This window comes from Lissotriton vulgaris, unplaced genomic scaffold, assembly GCF_964263255.1.
Source record: "Lissotriton vulgaris unplaced genomic scaffold, aLisVul1.2 SCAFFOLD_1152, whole genome shotgun sequence".
In the NCBI taxonomy this organism is placed as follows: domain Eukaryota; kingdom Metazoa; phylum Chordata; class Amphibia; order Caudata; family Salamandridae; genus Lissotriton; species Lissotriton vulgaris.
Window position 1 is genome coordinate 177022 of NW_028246626.1, and position 16549 is coordinate 193570.

Below are 16549 nucleotides of genomic sequence, written 5' to 3' on the forward strand. Positions count from 1 at the left end.
ACAGTAGGGACTTTATTAACAAACTTAAGAATTTTGATTGGCATGACAATTATCTGTTTATTACACTGGACGTGTGCAGTTTGTACACGTCAATCAGACATGGCAATGGGATAGAGGCATGCCGTATGTTCCTGAAGAGAAGATCTATCTCTTATTTGGAGCATACGGAAATGATCATTCAAATGATGCAGTTTTGCCTCGAATAAAATTACTTTGTATTTAATGAGACATACTACCGCCAGTGTCAAGGACCAGCAATGGGAACTTGTTTTGCTCCCAGCTTTGCTAATCTATTCATGGCAAGCTGGGAGCAGCAAGTAGCGAGGACCAACGCCTTGTACCGCAGCCATGTGAAAGTATGGCTGCGGTACATAGACGACCTGTTTATCATCTGGGATGGTCCGGGTGACCTTGCTGAACTATTTATTCAAGAGCTCAATAGAAATTACCTCAGCCTAACCCTAGAAGGCAAAATCAGTGAATCAAAGGCAGCTTTTCTTGATTTATCTGTAGAAGTCTCTGAAGGTAAACTTGCGATGAAACTGTTCTGCAAGGAAACCGCAGGGAATACACTTCTTCATGCTGAAAGCAGCCATCCCAGGGCATTGATTCAAAGTATTCCGTTTGGCGAGTTCCTCCGGGCTCGGAGGAATTGCAGCCGGGACTCAGATTTTGTCCAGGAAGGGGAATGTATGAAAGAACGTTTTAGGGAGAGAGGTTACAAACAGAGTGTCATAGACCTTGCATTCGAAAAAGCGAGCAAGATCAGCCATTTGTCTTTATTGACCTCAGAACAGAAAAGTGGAAGGGAAGATAGTGAAACCATTAGATTAATTTCCACTTTCCCCTCAAAATCATGGAAAGTTCTAAAGAGTCTAAATAAACATTGGAAGGTCCTTAGGACTGAACCAACTCTGAATGATGCTCTGAAAGAGAGGCCATGTGTTACCTACCGAAGAGCGGACACACTTAGAAGGAAGGTGAGTCAAAATGAGGTTAACACGATTAGATCTAGTACCTCTAATATTCAAGGCTTTTACACTTGTATGAAGTGTAAAGCCTGTAGGTACAGTACAAGTGTGAAGAAAGTATACTATCCGGTAGAAGATAAAGAAAAAAACATTGAAAAACATCTCACCTGCCTATCGGAATACTGTGTATATGTACTAATGTGTCCCTGTCCTAAGAAGTACGTAGGAAGTACCATGTTCCCTGCCAAAACCAGGATTTTACAACACATGAGGGCCATTCAGAACAGAGAACAAAATTCACCTGTTGCTCTACACTTTGAGGAACTCCATGGTAGCAATCGTAACCTTCTCAAATTTTTCGTAGTTGATAAACTGCCTCAAATGAAGAGAGGGGGAGATAAGATTTGCAAGTTGCAACAGCTTGAGAACAGGTACATTATAAATCTAGATACTCTGATTCCGGGGGTCCTCAACTCTGAGGAAGAAATGGTATGGCACCTTGGAGAATGATGGTCAAGAAAATTCTGAAAATTCTTATTCCCTATTTGACATGAAAATAGTTGTAAATAATTTCAATACGGTTCTTCAATATTGTTCTTGAGTATGTTGGTTCTGCCTAAACACTGTTGATATATATTGTATGTTCCTGAACTCCTACGATACAACGTAACAATGATTTTAATTTTCCTTTTTTTCACAATGCTATTACACTGATTGAGGGTTGGACTCTCTTATGGAACATATATTGGCACATTCTCAAGAAATGGCATGAAGTATGCAATTCTGACAGGCTGTATCCCTTTTTTCTTGTTTTCCCCTGCCTATGTACAGGATCATGAAGAAATGTCATCTGAAGAAATATTTGATTTCCTGTTTTGTGAAAATACGTGAGACTCTTTGGAAACTGTCCCAAACTCCCACTGGGGAAGAGATAAGGATTTGAATATAGTCTCTGTTGAGCATATGATTTGTTCAAATGGGTTTAAAATTTTTGGTTGGAGTGACACACACTTATTGACTTATTATAGATAAGGACTTGCACAGACAATTTATTGTTTAATGGACTATGGTCACTCGGCCTTTCAATTAGAACATTTGTTGGTGTACTACAATTTGTATAAATTTATGGCTAGGACAGACCGTGAATCACGAGATATACACGCAAATACGGGGTAAGATAATGTTGAAAATGTTGCTGACATTTCTCATGAAAGGATAATATTGATTAAATAGCTGGTCCATAATACAAATAAGCAGGAGTGGGTAATCATCCACTTGGACTGGATATATCAGATACAATCAGCCTGCAAAACATCGTTATAAGATGGCCGCCAATGTTACAGGTTCCATGTCCTTTGTTTATGTTCACTCAGTTCACTGACATCACATGTGCACTTTGAAGGGAAATAACTTTATTTAAATGTTTCATTTTCGATACATGAGTTACCCGTGAGCAAGGCGAGCATTGATCGCCGAAACGCGTTGGGTTTTTTGATCCATGTTTTCTGTAAATTGACATGCTGGAACCGAAATGAATGAAAAAATAAAAACTTGAGCACACGCGCTTTCCTCGTTGGAATTTTGTGAAGGGCTGGAGTGGTAGTGCATTCGCACAGTGGCCGCTGTGCGTGGTGAGAAGCGTATAGTTTACAGGGCGACCTCTACCCCTGATATGCACCGCAGTCGCAGGTCCCAGTGAAACGGAGGAAGTGAATTGTTTATATATATATATATACGAAATGTGTGTGTGACTTGAACCTATATATAGGAAAACAGACGTAAGTAAAAATCAAGCGGAACGTTAAAGCCACGGCATTATGTTAAAATCCAGCAAACACCACATCCAATTAATATTTACTACAACCTCTACTGTGTGTTATATTTCTTCCAATAACTAAGGCAATATTATTTGGCTAATTAACAACCGTCAAAATATCTCTATCTCAAGAAAATATATGTACAGATTTCTGGTGGCTTTTGAGAGATGTCGCCTGCACTGCGCATCATCAAGTAAGAATTGTTACAACGCTGCAAAAGAAGCAAAAACTCAAAGGGGCATATTACCAAGGGTCATTAGCGCCGCTTTATCAGGACTTTTTCCCGCTAAAGCGGCGATAATTTGATCGCCCAATTACCAAGCTGTCGCTAACACCAGTTAGCGACAGCTAGTAGGCGATAGCGATCATCTCGGGGCCTGCTTTGCATGTCAGCAATGACATGCAAAGTGGGCGTGCCAAGATGTTAGCGACTGGAAAAAGTCGCTAATATCGCTATCTCCTATTATCAACAATGGCTTAGTTTTGGAAATATTTGCGCTAAGTGCGAATATCTCCAAAAGCTAACGCCTGCCCAGAGCACTTCTTAGCCATGTTATCCAATGGAAGGTGGATAACATGGCTAAGAGCATTGTCACGATAATGTGTAAATATCGCTGTATTTACAGCGATATTCACGCATTTCGCCTGCTTTTTATCATTTTAGAGATATACCTTGCTAATAGCAAGTTATCTCAGCGATAAAAACAGGTGAAGGGCGGCGAAAGAAATATTCCCACTAAGCCAACATAGCGATAATTATCACTAGTTGTTGGTAATATGCCCCAAAATTCCTTTATGACACGTGCTGAGGCCTCGTCATCAATTGCATCATACCACATTTTGCACGTTGCAATCTAATGTAGTGTTGAGATAGCCTGCATTTAATCATCATCACATTAACACCACCAACAAATCGGACCTGGCACCGCCCCATGAGGTTATGCCCCGTGTGGTTACAAGCTGCAAGTTCACTGATGCCTCCGATCTGTCATTCAAATGATTTTATCTGCATATGCTGGTACGAAAACCTTAGTAAAAGAACCTTCCACACAAAGGGCCACTTGTCTTGGAAAGGGCTCCCATTGCACAAGACGGGAAAGCGACCTCCTCTTGTACCTCAGTGGCTAACATCCATTCAGTTGTTGATACAAGCAAACGCTTCGGTCTTGTCTGGCTAAGTGGTTGGGTCCAACCAACTACAGTGTTATGCACAGTCGAAGACGACGATACAGAACGCATGATTCACAATTATTTTTTTTTTAGTAAGATTTTGGGGCATATTACGCACAACTAGCGATAATTATCGCTATGTTGGCTAGCAGGAATATTTCTATTGCTGCCCTTCACCTGTTTATATCGTTGAGATAACTTTCTATTAGCAAGGTATATCTCTAAAACGATAAAAAGCAGGCGAAATGCGTGAATATCGCTGTAAATACAGCGATATTCACACATTATCGTGACAATGCTCTTAGCCATGTTATCCACCTTCCATTGGATAACATGGCTAAGAACTGCTCTGGGCAGGCGTTAGCTTTTGGAGATATTCGCGCTTAGCGCGAATATTTCCAAAACTAAGCCATTGTTGGTAATAGGAGATAGCGATATTAGCGACTGTTTCCAGTCTTGGCATGCCCACTTTGCATATCATTAGCGATAATTATCGCTGACATGCAAAGCAGGCCCCAAGATGATCGCTATCGCCTTACTTGGTAATTGGGCGATCAAATTATCGCCGCTTTAGTGGGAAAAAGTCCTGATAAAGCGGCGATAATGGCCCTTGGTAATATGCCCCATTGTTTCTTACTCGTGTCTTTGAACGGCTTAAAAAGAATGTTATGTAAGTAGTTGTGCCCTACTAAGGATACACTGTGATTTATTTATAGTCTCATGAGCAAGACATGTTTCTTTTATGAAATACCTTTATGAATCATTACTATTAACCAGGGTCAGAATGGGGCCTAAAATTAGGCCTGGGCACCATAATAAAAGTGGCCCACATTAGCAAATTAGATATCTAAAAAAAAGTGTCCCACACTTGGAAACTGGAGTTGTTTTGCTCTTGTAACGGATGCTATATAGGTGCTTTGCAAGATATGGGGGGACTACATGCACTTGTGCTTGCTGTAGGCAATGTGTGTGGTAGTATCATGAATGTCCACAGTGAAAACCTGCCCACAAGCCCAAAAAACAACGCAAAAAACACAGGTCCACTCACAGACTTTTCAGACCAGCCCTATGGGGCACTGCATGACTTCCCTGCAGGCCTGCCCTACCGTGCTTTTAACATATTTCCATTGTCTCTCATGTTTCAAGTCCGCTTTCTCATTCCTGCCTCCTTGTTATTCATGTGGCACACTTCAATTGACCACTCCAGTCACAGATGGGTGTTGCCGTCTCTTTAATGTCTTGCCACCATTATGAATATCTCAATGCAAATAATCCTTCCATAGTTTATGCAAAATGAAATAATTTCGCAGTTATTTGTTCCCATTGCATTACCTATCTGTGCTGGGTCTGAAGTCCTAAATTTAGTCTTCCTATTGAAGAATTAATGTAACACGTGATGTATGCTACTGCACTTCACCTAGTTACACCAATAAACAGTAGAAAAAGGACCCTCATACTTTCCACAAAATTGTACCTTGTTTTTAAATGTTTGGCGCTGTTCTAAATGAAATAATGTTTACTGAATTACAACCTGGAAGCCCCGTTTAACTTAAATCCCAATACTTAGTGATTACTGGATCAAAGGCCCTAGTTAGATCAATAAAGATAGCTGCTGTAAATTGATTACCATCCAGGGCTATAAAAAATGTAATTGCTTACCTTAAGAGGAATAGCACCAGTGGAATGTGTGGGTCAGCCTAGGTCAATAATTATTTAAATTAAAGTCACATATTCCCTTACCCGAGCTGCGATGGCCAAGGCTCACAAATCGTGGTAATTTACCAGTTAAGCGAGACATATTAACATGTCAGCAGAAGGTTTAACAGTAATTGGGTCTGCAATTTTAAGAAGCCGTGGCCTCAGATTGTCAGCGTCACCATTTAAGTTTCAAATTAATCAATCTTGGAGTATTATGGATCTGAGGTCAGGATAATCACAGACCTCAATCCATGTTTTAGGCCGAGCGCACAATTACAGGCTACGTTTGACGCTGCACCTTGAAGCAGACAGTTTATCAGCACGAAGCGCTGTATACATTGGTGCCAGAAATATTATAGGTGCGTTTGGTCTATTGCACGACCTGCTTTCCATTAAATCAGAACAGTGGTCCCTAGATACAAAATACCAGCAATCTTATATACCAAAAGGTGGTTTATATGTGATAAAAGAAAAATTCATGAAAAATTAAAATCAAACTTATTAACAACAGCGCAGTCAGTAAAGGTGACAAAATGAGCTTGCTTGGCATCTTTTTTTGGTGACACAAAGGTTTCCAATAGTGGTCAAACTGCGTGTTCAAAACAAGAACAGCACAGCTTGTTGCAAAGTAATAAACAGTGCAAATAGGGTCCATAAAAACAGTCGAAGTTTCCACCCCTTAAGGGGATTTCGGGACCATCCTCAGGACTAGAAGGTTTTTTTAAGAGTTGGAAAGTTAGATGGTAAAAGCTTCAAGGCATTTTTGGGTAGAAATACTGCAGATGCATGTGAAAATTCTGTAATAAAAGGAGCCAGTATCACAAAGTGCTCCAAATGAAGACCTGAGGGCACTGAGTGTTTGAGTGAAAAGGATGAGAAGCCCTTATATATGGTGCAATGCCTCGGGGATCATGGTGTTTACCAAATGGAATGTCTAAACCAGGGGTCTCCAAACCGGTCCTGGAGGGCCGGATCCATGCCAGATTTTTAAAATTACTACATGTATCTCAATGGGGATATCCAAAAAATCTGGAATGGATCCGGCCCTGGAGACCCCTGGTCTAAACCGTCAGGATGTAGCTGGCACTTGGGAGGCTAAAATAGAGAGCACCCCACTTGCAGGAGTGCCCTGGAAGGAAGCGCGATGGGTAGCAAGGAATCCCCCAATCAATGCTCCACAAGAAAACTTAGGAAAGCAATGAGCCCTGGGCCATTTCCATTTTTGACCAAGATAGTTGAACCCAAGCCAACAGATACACAGGGACGAATAACGTTGCAACTGACAATTCAATCTATGCCAATATTGTTTTTGGTACAGCAGTTTGTTTTTCATATAAAATATACACAGAGCATTGAGTTACTTAGCACACTCAGCATTGAGAAATCTGTTACATTACTTAAGAAATGGGAGGCCTGATCTATCAACTGTCTCCCATGCAAGGCCTGCACTTTGTGGAAGAAAAATACATTCTCCAAAAATAAAAATGACATTATGAGTCACACATTTTTACGAAAAAAATTTAATTGTCATTGTGAGTCACAGAAATCTTTCTAAATCACAATGTCAACACTGGTCCTGTAGAAATTGCATGGAGAAGGCAAAGAGGGGGGGGGGCTTTCCTTGTGATTCACAAGGAAACCCATCAGTAGTTTGCAACTGCCATTGCCAGTCACTTAGCATATTGAAAGTGGAAGCTAATTTTGGAGGGGCAGTTGTCACTGTGTAACTGCAAGTTCTGGGCTTTGGGGTCAGCAAAGGACAGATACAAGGACCACTGCTTGCTACTGCTAACAAGTATACTTATCTGGGAGTACAATTCTCAGACACTGGGAGACCAACACTGTAGGCCAAAGCACTTGAGGCTAGAGCGGCCAAGGTTACACATGCTTTATGCAAATTAAATTGTAAGCTTCTAAGCAACTCAATGGAGGGCATTCAACGAGTAATGCAAGTAAAGCTAATTTCAACAGTGAGCTGTGGCCATCTTGCCTTTCCTGGCCTGCTCACCGATAAATTAGAGCGCCTGCACACCATGGCTTTCAGAAAGGTTTTTAAGCTCCTATACCCAGCAAGGCACCCACTGATCCTCCTGGAGCTCAATATCCTAGCAATGGATATTGAATGTAAAAAAGATACAGTTAAATGTTATCATGGTATGATCAAGGTAGGACATGGCACAATCAGGGAAGCATTACAAATAGCTTTTACCAATAACACTAGTCGCTGGGCAAGGTATCTCTTAATGGCCAACAAGACATTGGCTCTGCCAGCTGATCACATAACGGACATATACTTAACAATGGCTGGTCCTAAAAAGCCTGTTAAAAAAGCAGGGCAAGAACACCTCAAGGCAACAGGATCTCAAACGGATTACATATATCCCTGGCGCAGAGGGCTTCGTATATTCACACGAAGCCACCTCATGTCAACCATACCTCAAGGCAGGATTGGGAAGGCAAGCCCTACAGAACGTTCTGAGAACTGGGGGCCTCATTTATGAAAAGTGACGCATCGCTGCGTGAAAACAGCGATGCGTCACTTTTCACTGCGCACTCCTTGCGACACCAATGATGCGTCATATTTAATGTATGGCGCATCATGTCGCAAGGAGTTACAGATACGTCAGTATTTCTGACGTATCTGTAAGCGCAAAAGTGACGCATTGCTGGAGTGTGTCACAATAGTGACGCAACTCCAGCAATGCGTCCTTTCACATGGGGAAAGCCCCATGTGAAAGGGCTTGCGTCAGTCTTACGCCTGCTGTGAGGCAGGCGCAAGATTTTGATGCAACAGCATCCTAAAAGTGACGCAGTGAAATCTCATAGATTTCACTGCGTCACTATTACGAGGCTTTTTGCGGGGGAACGCCCCCTCTGCATACATTATACCTGACCCAGGTATAATGTGGTGCAGGGATTTAAAAATTGACGCATCTACCTAGATGCGTCACTTTTTAAATATGGTACAACAAGGCAAATTTTTTACACCGCTGGTGCGTCACAAAAAGTGACACACCGGCGGCACAAAACTGACGCAAGGCCTTCATAAATAAGGCCCCAGGCTCATAACATTACCAATACAAGACTACAGGGCTCACTGGAAAAACACACTGCCAAGAAGTAGTGGATGTCGCTTGTGCCAATACCACATAGAATCTGCTGCACACCTCATCTGTTGTTGCCCAGTTCTGTTGGGCCAGCAGCGACTATATTTAAGAACTTTGTTCCTTCAAAATGCCGTAAGATCCTGCAAGGAGGCTCTAATGTTCATCTACACCCCCACAGTGCCAATGGAGCTCGCACAAATTGCGAAGTTCTATGCAGCAGTAGGAAGGACTCTATGATTAACGCAAGAATTGATGATGAAAGTAAAATAATACATGAGCCACCAATCATCTACTGTGGCAGTAACATTGGCATCATGATTCTATACTCTGTCCACCTGCACTATTACATATTCTTCTATATCGTATAGTTTTCTTTGGCAGGTCTACTGTCCCTCAATTTATCCCATATGACTGCCTATGCATACAATAATCACAGGCATACCTCTACGACACTTTATTGCATGCTCACACACCTATGCCTCTCAGTTCTACCCAGTGATGCCCCTTTGTTTTTCTTTTACGTTTTTTCACTGTTTCTTTATGGCTCACACATTTTTCATCCCATACGTTTGCCCACGTACATAGTAATTACACTCATGCCTGTATGACACCCTATTGCACGTCCACATACCCATGCCTTTCAGCCTTGCTCGGTGATGTCCCTTCACTTCTCCGATGCATTTTCAGACGTTCTTAACAATTTTGGGGTCAATCATGTTTTTAATACATTTTAGACCTTTTAATAATCAAATGTATTTTTTACGATGTAATATGCACTGTATTTGTAAATAATTTTAGGTAATCATACAATAAAGAATATTTACCAAGAGCAACACTGCTTGCTACCTTAGATGTACCTCTTTTTTCTCAGATTTGATCATTGTTCCTTTATTGGCACCTTATGAATGCAGTGATGAAATTTACTGTAATTAGCAATCCTAACTTTCATTGCAAACGTTAGCCTCCCCCAAGCCATCACTTAGTGCAGGACTACTATGGTGCTTGGATGCAGTAAGACTGGGGCACCCCTGCTCAAAACAGAAAATGCAAAGAGACTCTGACCGAGGCAACAAAATCCTTACCATTATTCGCACTGATATCTTGTACATTTCTGTGCATGATTAGAACTACTGAAAGTGTAATCAATTTGCTATTGGATGACAGCAAACAATTGGTCTGACCTCGCGGTAAATTGCGAATTCGCAAATTTAAATTGGATGTTGAAATGCATTTAAGGAATCTCTAATAGAGATTCCTTAAATGTAATTCCTCGCACATTTGCGTCATCGCAATTAGCGATTTTTGCATTTGGGATGCTGAATCCCAAATGCAAAAATCGCTCTCGCAAAGGGCCGGATTCTCAGAATCCGGCCCCTTGCGAGCGCAATTTAGGTTCATGAATCGGGCGGTAAGAGTGTTCCACATTCTCCCTATCTCTCTTCTTGTTGTTGTGTACTCATTATCATTGACAGGACAAAAGTAACTCTTGCCAGTACCTATTAACTTTAGGGCACTCCACAACCATGTGAAAGAAAGCAGCATATTACCCTACAGTTTGCCAGTTCACTAGAGATTCCAAGGATCTATGGTCCCCATTTGGGTGTGCGAAGCACATGAAAATTTGAGTTTTTGAAAACAAAAATACTTGGAGCCAGCGAAGGCTAATTTCAGAGCTGCTTTATAAACCATGGGTTCAAGGTATGTTCACTTGACCTTTTATACTGAAGGCACATTTTCCCAGAGGTGGGGCTCAAAGCTCCTCCCTAATTTGATGGCAGACATGACAACATCTTTCCAGCCAATCAAAATGCATTGGTACATGAATCAGAACCCTAATCAAATGCTCCCCACTGCAATGGGCTTCCTGTCTTTTTCAAACTTCTGTGGACCCTGTATGAACCTAAGCCTGTAAAAAGTGAGCAATATACATAAGAGTACATTAACTATTCTCATAAACTACTGAGGAGACTGACATAAATTATAAAATTGCCCTATTCCATGGCAAGTTCAAGAATCAAGCCAAGTTTGTTGTAAATGCAGTCCGCACTTTTTTGCTGTAATGGTGAACAGAATTCATATGGAAGATTGAATGGAACACAACTCTTATTTCCATAACTTTTGCCTGTCTGGATGGATTTGTACAGAACTCAAATTTCCAAATCTATACTGGATACACCAAATCGTACCAAACTTTGATTAGATTTATTGTGCAGAAGGCTGATAGCCAGAAACCGGTCCTTGGATGCTTGATTCCGGTCTGGGAAAGACATGGCTTGGTAGTTCGGGCTGGACTGTTCCCATGAGGCACAGGGTCAAGGCTGATTTGCATGTTATGTTATGTTATGTTAAGTGAAACTTCTTAAGCGCACTAACACCAGAGGTTTCTTGGCGCTAACTGACAGAACAAAAACAGAATCCCAAGGCAGAAACTAACCGGTGCTGGAGAACAGAAAAGTTTTTAAAAGCTTCCTGAATTGGAATAAGGAACCATTAGATTTAATGACTATTGGAAGAGAATTCCAGAATTTAGGTGCGAGGTGGGCAAAGCGACGGCCCCAACCTTGCTGGTTTTGACTTTCGGAGTGACAAGTAGGTGATGATGAGCTGACCGAAGGTTACGTGCAGGTTGGTACGGAGTGATCAGTGAGCTAAGAAAGGCAGGACTGGTGCAGTGGAGGGATTTGAACGTAAGACAGCCCAACTTAAAGGCCGCCCTCCGTTCTACTGGCAGCCAATGGAGCTTATGAAGCAAGGGCTTCGCAGACTGCCATTTTGGGACTTTGAAAATAAGACGGGCTGCCTGGTTCTGCACAACCTGGAGACGGCCCACAAGAGAACATGGGAGTCCGTGATAAAGGGAATTAGAAAAGTCCAGGCGGGAAAGAACCAGGGACATGACAACCTGGGCCAGTGCCGCATGTGGTAGTAGGTGCCTGATCTTCCGGATCTTTCGGAGCTGGAACATACATGAAGAGATCGTGGCACCTACTTGGGCTTTAAGCGAGAGCTCGGCATCGATTGTCACTCCAAGGCTCTTCACCGTCTTGGCCGGAGCAGGAGGGGGGCCGAGCTCAATGGGCCAGAACTGCGGACCCCAGTAAGCAGCACTGGAACCAGGGAGAAGGAGCTCAGTCTTCCCAGGATTAAGTTTTGTTGGTTGTGATTCACCCACTGCTGAATGTAATAATAATAATAATAATAGTGGGTCTTGTAGAGCGCAATGGTGACGCACAGCGGCGTGTCCCCGCGCTGAGATGTGAGCGTGTTCAGAGGGAGTTCTGAGGGGAGGGCCCGCTATCTGGTATAGAGATATGTTTTCAGCTTGGCTCTGAAGATAGACTCTGATGGTTCCAGACGCAACGCTACTGGAAGTTTATTCCAGCAGGATGCGGCGAGGTACCTGAAGGATCTGCCACCCATCCTTGCTCTGGACACCTTTGGAATAGTTAGGCGCCCTGAGCCAGAGGATCTTAGCGCGCGGGATGGCTCGTATTGTGTCAGGAGACCCTGAAGAGGAAGGGGTGCCCTGCCATTAATAATCCGATGACAGGTGCAGAGGGCTTTGAATTCTACCCTGCTCCTGACCGGAAGCCAGTGCAAGGCCTGGAGCGCGGCTTTGGAGGCTGATCTTCTAGGTAGTCTGAGAACTAGCCGGGCAGCGGCATTTTGCAAGACCTGTAAGCGGCTCAGATTCTTCTCGGGGATTCCTAGATAGAGGAGGTTGCCATAGTCCATCTTGGACGTGACTAAAGCATGCACTAGTGTTCGGCGGGCTCTGGTGGGAAGGAGCTCCAAAACCTTCCTGAGAGTCTTAAGGATCCCGAAACAGGTGCCGACCACCCGGTTGACCTGGGGGCCAAAGGTAAGATCGGAGTCGAACCAGACACCTAAATTCCTCGCCTCCAGGCAGGGGGTAGGTGCTGGTCCCAAGCAAGGAGGCCACCACGCTGACGTCCACGCCGCCCGGTCTCCCCCTACCACCAGCACCTCAGTCTTGTTGCCGTTAAGTTTAAGGCAGTTGGCAGACATCCAGGCAGCAAGATCTTGCATGCATGCTCTGAAGATGTCCGCCGCAAGGCCGGGTGCACGCGATAGGGAGATGACCAGCTGCGTGTCGTCAGCGTATGACACCATGCGCAGACCGTAGCTCTCCACTATGGAGGCGACCGGGGCCACATATAGATTAAAAAGCGTTGGGCTTAGGGACGAGCCCTGTGGAACCCCCTGATCCAATGCCACTCGCCTGGAATAGCAGTCGCCCTGCCTGACTTGGAAACCTCGGCCCGATAGGAACGACTGAATCCATTTTAGCGCTGCATCACCCATCCCTGCTTTGTTCAGACACTGTAGCAAGGTGGAATGTGCTACAGTGTCGAACGCAGCGCTGAGGTCCAGCAGGATCAGGGCCATAGTGTGGCCCTCGTCGGCCCCCTGCCTGATGGATTCGGAAGCCATGAGGAGTGCTGACTCAGTCGAATGTCGAGGTCTGAATCCAAACTGGGTGGCGTGAAGGAGATTAGACTCTTCCACAAACTGCATTAGCTGCCGATTCACCAACTTCTCCGCCACTTTCGAGAAGTAGGGAAGGAGGGAGATGGGACGCAGATTCTCCAGCTTTTCGAAGCTGATATTAGGCTTCTTGCGGAGGGGGAGCACCACTGCTTGTTTCCATTCCCAAGGCACAGTGCTGGACCTGAAGGAAATGTCCAACAGGTGCCTGATATATGGCTCTAGTGTTGTCAGGCTATCCCCCAGCCGTTTAGGAGATGCTGGGTCCCGTGGGGAACCTGATTTCACTGATCTACATATGTTGATCAGGTCTTCAGCTGGCGGGGTAGAGAAATTAAGCAGCAGCTTGTGACCATCTTCCTCTCTAACTGACGCCTCGAACTTTCCATCTACCGCTGGTTGGGCAGGGAAGGCGGAATAGATTTTGGACACTTTGTCGCTAAAGTAGTCGGCAATGCGGTTGCAGGCAGCCACAGAGCAGTCCTCTGATCCCGCTGAGGATTTGGGGACAGCAAGAGATTTGTATACACAGAACAGTTCTTTCGCTGAGTTCTCTGCATCCAAAATTCTTTCGGCATAGTGGGCAGTTTTCGTTATCCTGATAAGATTGTGATATGCTCGTCTGTGGATGAGATATCTCTCTCTCTCCTGATTGTCATAGGCTTCCCTCCACTGCCTTTCCGCACGCTTACACTCCCTCTTGGCACCCCGCAATTCCTCGTTAAACCATGGTGCCGATCTCTGTTTACGACCACCCTTCTTTGGATGGTCTAACGGGGCCGTTTGGTCCAGCGCAGCCGTGATGCGGTCGTTAAGTAGTTTGTTTACCGAATCCGCATCATCGCCTCCAGTGGGGCCATTGGCTATAAGAGCCTCATTGAATTTGGCCAGGGAAAACCTCGCCCATTTGCGCCTGGGATGGTTAAAGGGAGTGGGAGCAGTGACCTTGTTCTTAGGGAGAGAGATTTCAAAAGGCACCAAGAAATGGTCAGTCCACGGGAGAGGCACTGGGGGAGCCACCCTAACTTCCTCCCAGTTCGCAAAAACTGGGTCGAGCAGATGACCATGTTGGTGTGTAGGAAGGTGGCCCTTTAGCTCTAACTGTAATGCTTGAAGATCCTGCCGGAACTCCATCGCTCCCTTGTCTAGTGAATCTTCGAGGTGCATGTTAAAGTCTCCGAGTAGCAGAAACTTGTCTCTCCGCAGCGCCATCTCTGTGGCACACTCTATGAGAGTGCCCTTAAACCTAGCCAGGGGGCCAGGCGGGCGGTAGACTAAATAACCCTTCACAGTAGTACCCCCATTGATTTTTATCGTGAACATCCCCACCTCACTTGCCGCCAAGTGGACGGATTCAATTTGACAGGCAAGGTAGTGTTTAAATGCAAGCGCTATGCCTCCTCCTCTGCCCTCAGGTCTATCCAGTCTTACCATCAGATAATCATCCGGTAGTGCCTGAATGATATCAGGGTCAGAGTGTGTATCCAGCCAAGTTTCTGTAAGAAATAACAGGTCCAATTGTCTGTCCACGAGTAAGTCGTGGATGTCGAACTTATGGCAGCGCAGCGACCTCACATTAAGCAAACCGCACAAAAGGGTGGGGCTGTCCCGGGTATCTGCCATTGCAGTGCAGAACCGGAATTGGCAGAATCTGCAGCCTGTGTCCACCCCTGTATGCATGCTGTGGAGCCCGTCACTACATGTGACGGAGGACAGATTCAACAGCTCGTCCCTACTCCACCGGATCCGGTTAACAGGACCAGGGGCTTTGGCCCTGGGCCGTGTCCGGTCGCGGACGGGCGCAGACGGGCTTGGCTTAGGCGCGGCTTCGGCGCGCGCCCAGCGTGCCCGCTGCGCTCGTCCGCTGCGCTTCCTAGGCCAGGGTACCATTTTGTAGAGTCAAGGTCGGGCGGGTCTGAGCACTAGAGTGCTCGCCCAGCTCGTCCCCCTCACCCAAGATGGCGGGACCGGTGAGGAGGGAACGGGGGTTCGCGCCCTGCTTCTACAATGTCAGTTTTTAAAACACAATGGAGCAGTTTTTTTTATACAAGCACTCTGTATTAAACCAATAGCAGCAATTTAAAATAATAGCAGCAATTTAGTGAACCTAAAAACAGTCCCGGCTTTCCGCCTCAGGACAGCACTCTTACCGCGCTAACAATCAGCAGGGGCACGGGTGCGAGGAGCTTTTGTAGAGTCAAGGTCGGGCGGGTCTGAGCACTAGAGTGCTCGCCCAGCTCGTCCCCCTCACCCAAGATGGCGGGACCGGTGAGGAAGGGAACGGGGGTTCGCGCCCTGCTTCTACAATGTCAGTTTTTAAAACACAATGGAGCGGTTTTTTTTATACAAGCACTCTGTATAAAACCAATAGCAGCAATTTAAAATAATAGCAGCAATTTTGTGAACCTAAAAACAGTCCCGGCTTTCCGCCTCAGGACAGCACTCTTACCGCGCTAACAATGTGGGTCATAATAGAGTGAAAATTATTGACAGCTTGTGGGGAGTGAAGTGGGAGGACGATCTGCAGATCGTCCGCATAGTTGAAAACTGTAGCGTCCCAGCATTGAAGTGAGTGAATGAGGGGGCGGAGGTACAAATTAAATAATAAAGGGGAAAGAGAGGAACCTTGGGGGACACCACAGGTGATGGGGGTTTTGGACGCAGTGAATGATCCCAAACGAACGGCTTGGGTTCTGCCGGTGAGAAATGACTCCACCCACCCAAGAGCGAGGCCCTGGATGCCAGCCTGTTCGACACGGTGGAGAAGGATGTTGTGATCCACCGTGTCGAACGCGGCAGATAGATCCAGAAGTACCAGGGCCTGAGGACTTCCCGCATCAGCATTCCTCCTCAGGGTATCCAGAACAGCCAGGATTACAGCTTCCATGGAGTGGGCCGGTCTAAAGCCCGCCTGATTGGGTTCAAGGAAGTGTGAACTCTCGATGAAATTATAGAGACATCTAGTGACATGAATTTCGATAAGTTTAGACAGGTAGGGCAACAGAGATATTGGGCGATAATTGGTGAGTTCTGTAGGGTCCACGCCAGGCTTCTTCAAAAGGGGCACGAGAATGGCCTCCTTGAAGGAGCTGGGAACCGTGCCACTGGAGAAAGATCTGTTCAGCAGGGGTAGTATACACTCAGGTAATTTTAGACAGATGTCTCGCAACACCGAAGGAGGGCAATGGTCATTCGGGGAGCCTGATTTTACCCGGATAGCCAGTTCCGCTAAGGTGGTGTGATCCAAGGCAGGGAACTGCGTGAAGGACAATGGGTT

General features: G+C 45.1%; 1 protein-coding gene across 1 annotated transcript in view; it reads right to left on the reverse strand.

Moving 5' to 3' along the window:
- Positions 1-1804: 1804 nt before the first annotated feature.
- Positions 1805-16549, reverse strand: part of LOC147665810 (usherin-like) — a gene marked incomplete at its 5' end in the record, with an annotated part of 525382 nt that continues 510637 nt past the window's right edge. Inside the window, 3 exons of the mRNA XM_086949466.1 lie at positions 1805-1891; positions 11753-11937; positions 13569-14768. Of these exons, the coding sequence (XP_086805592.1) occupies positions 1805-1891; positions 11753-11937; positions 13569-14768 (1472 nt within the window). The remainder of the gene's footprint in view (positions 1892-11752; positions 11938-13568; positions 14769-16549) is intronic.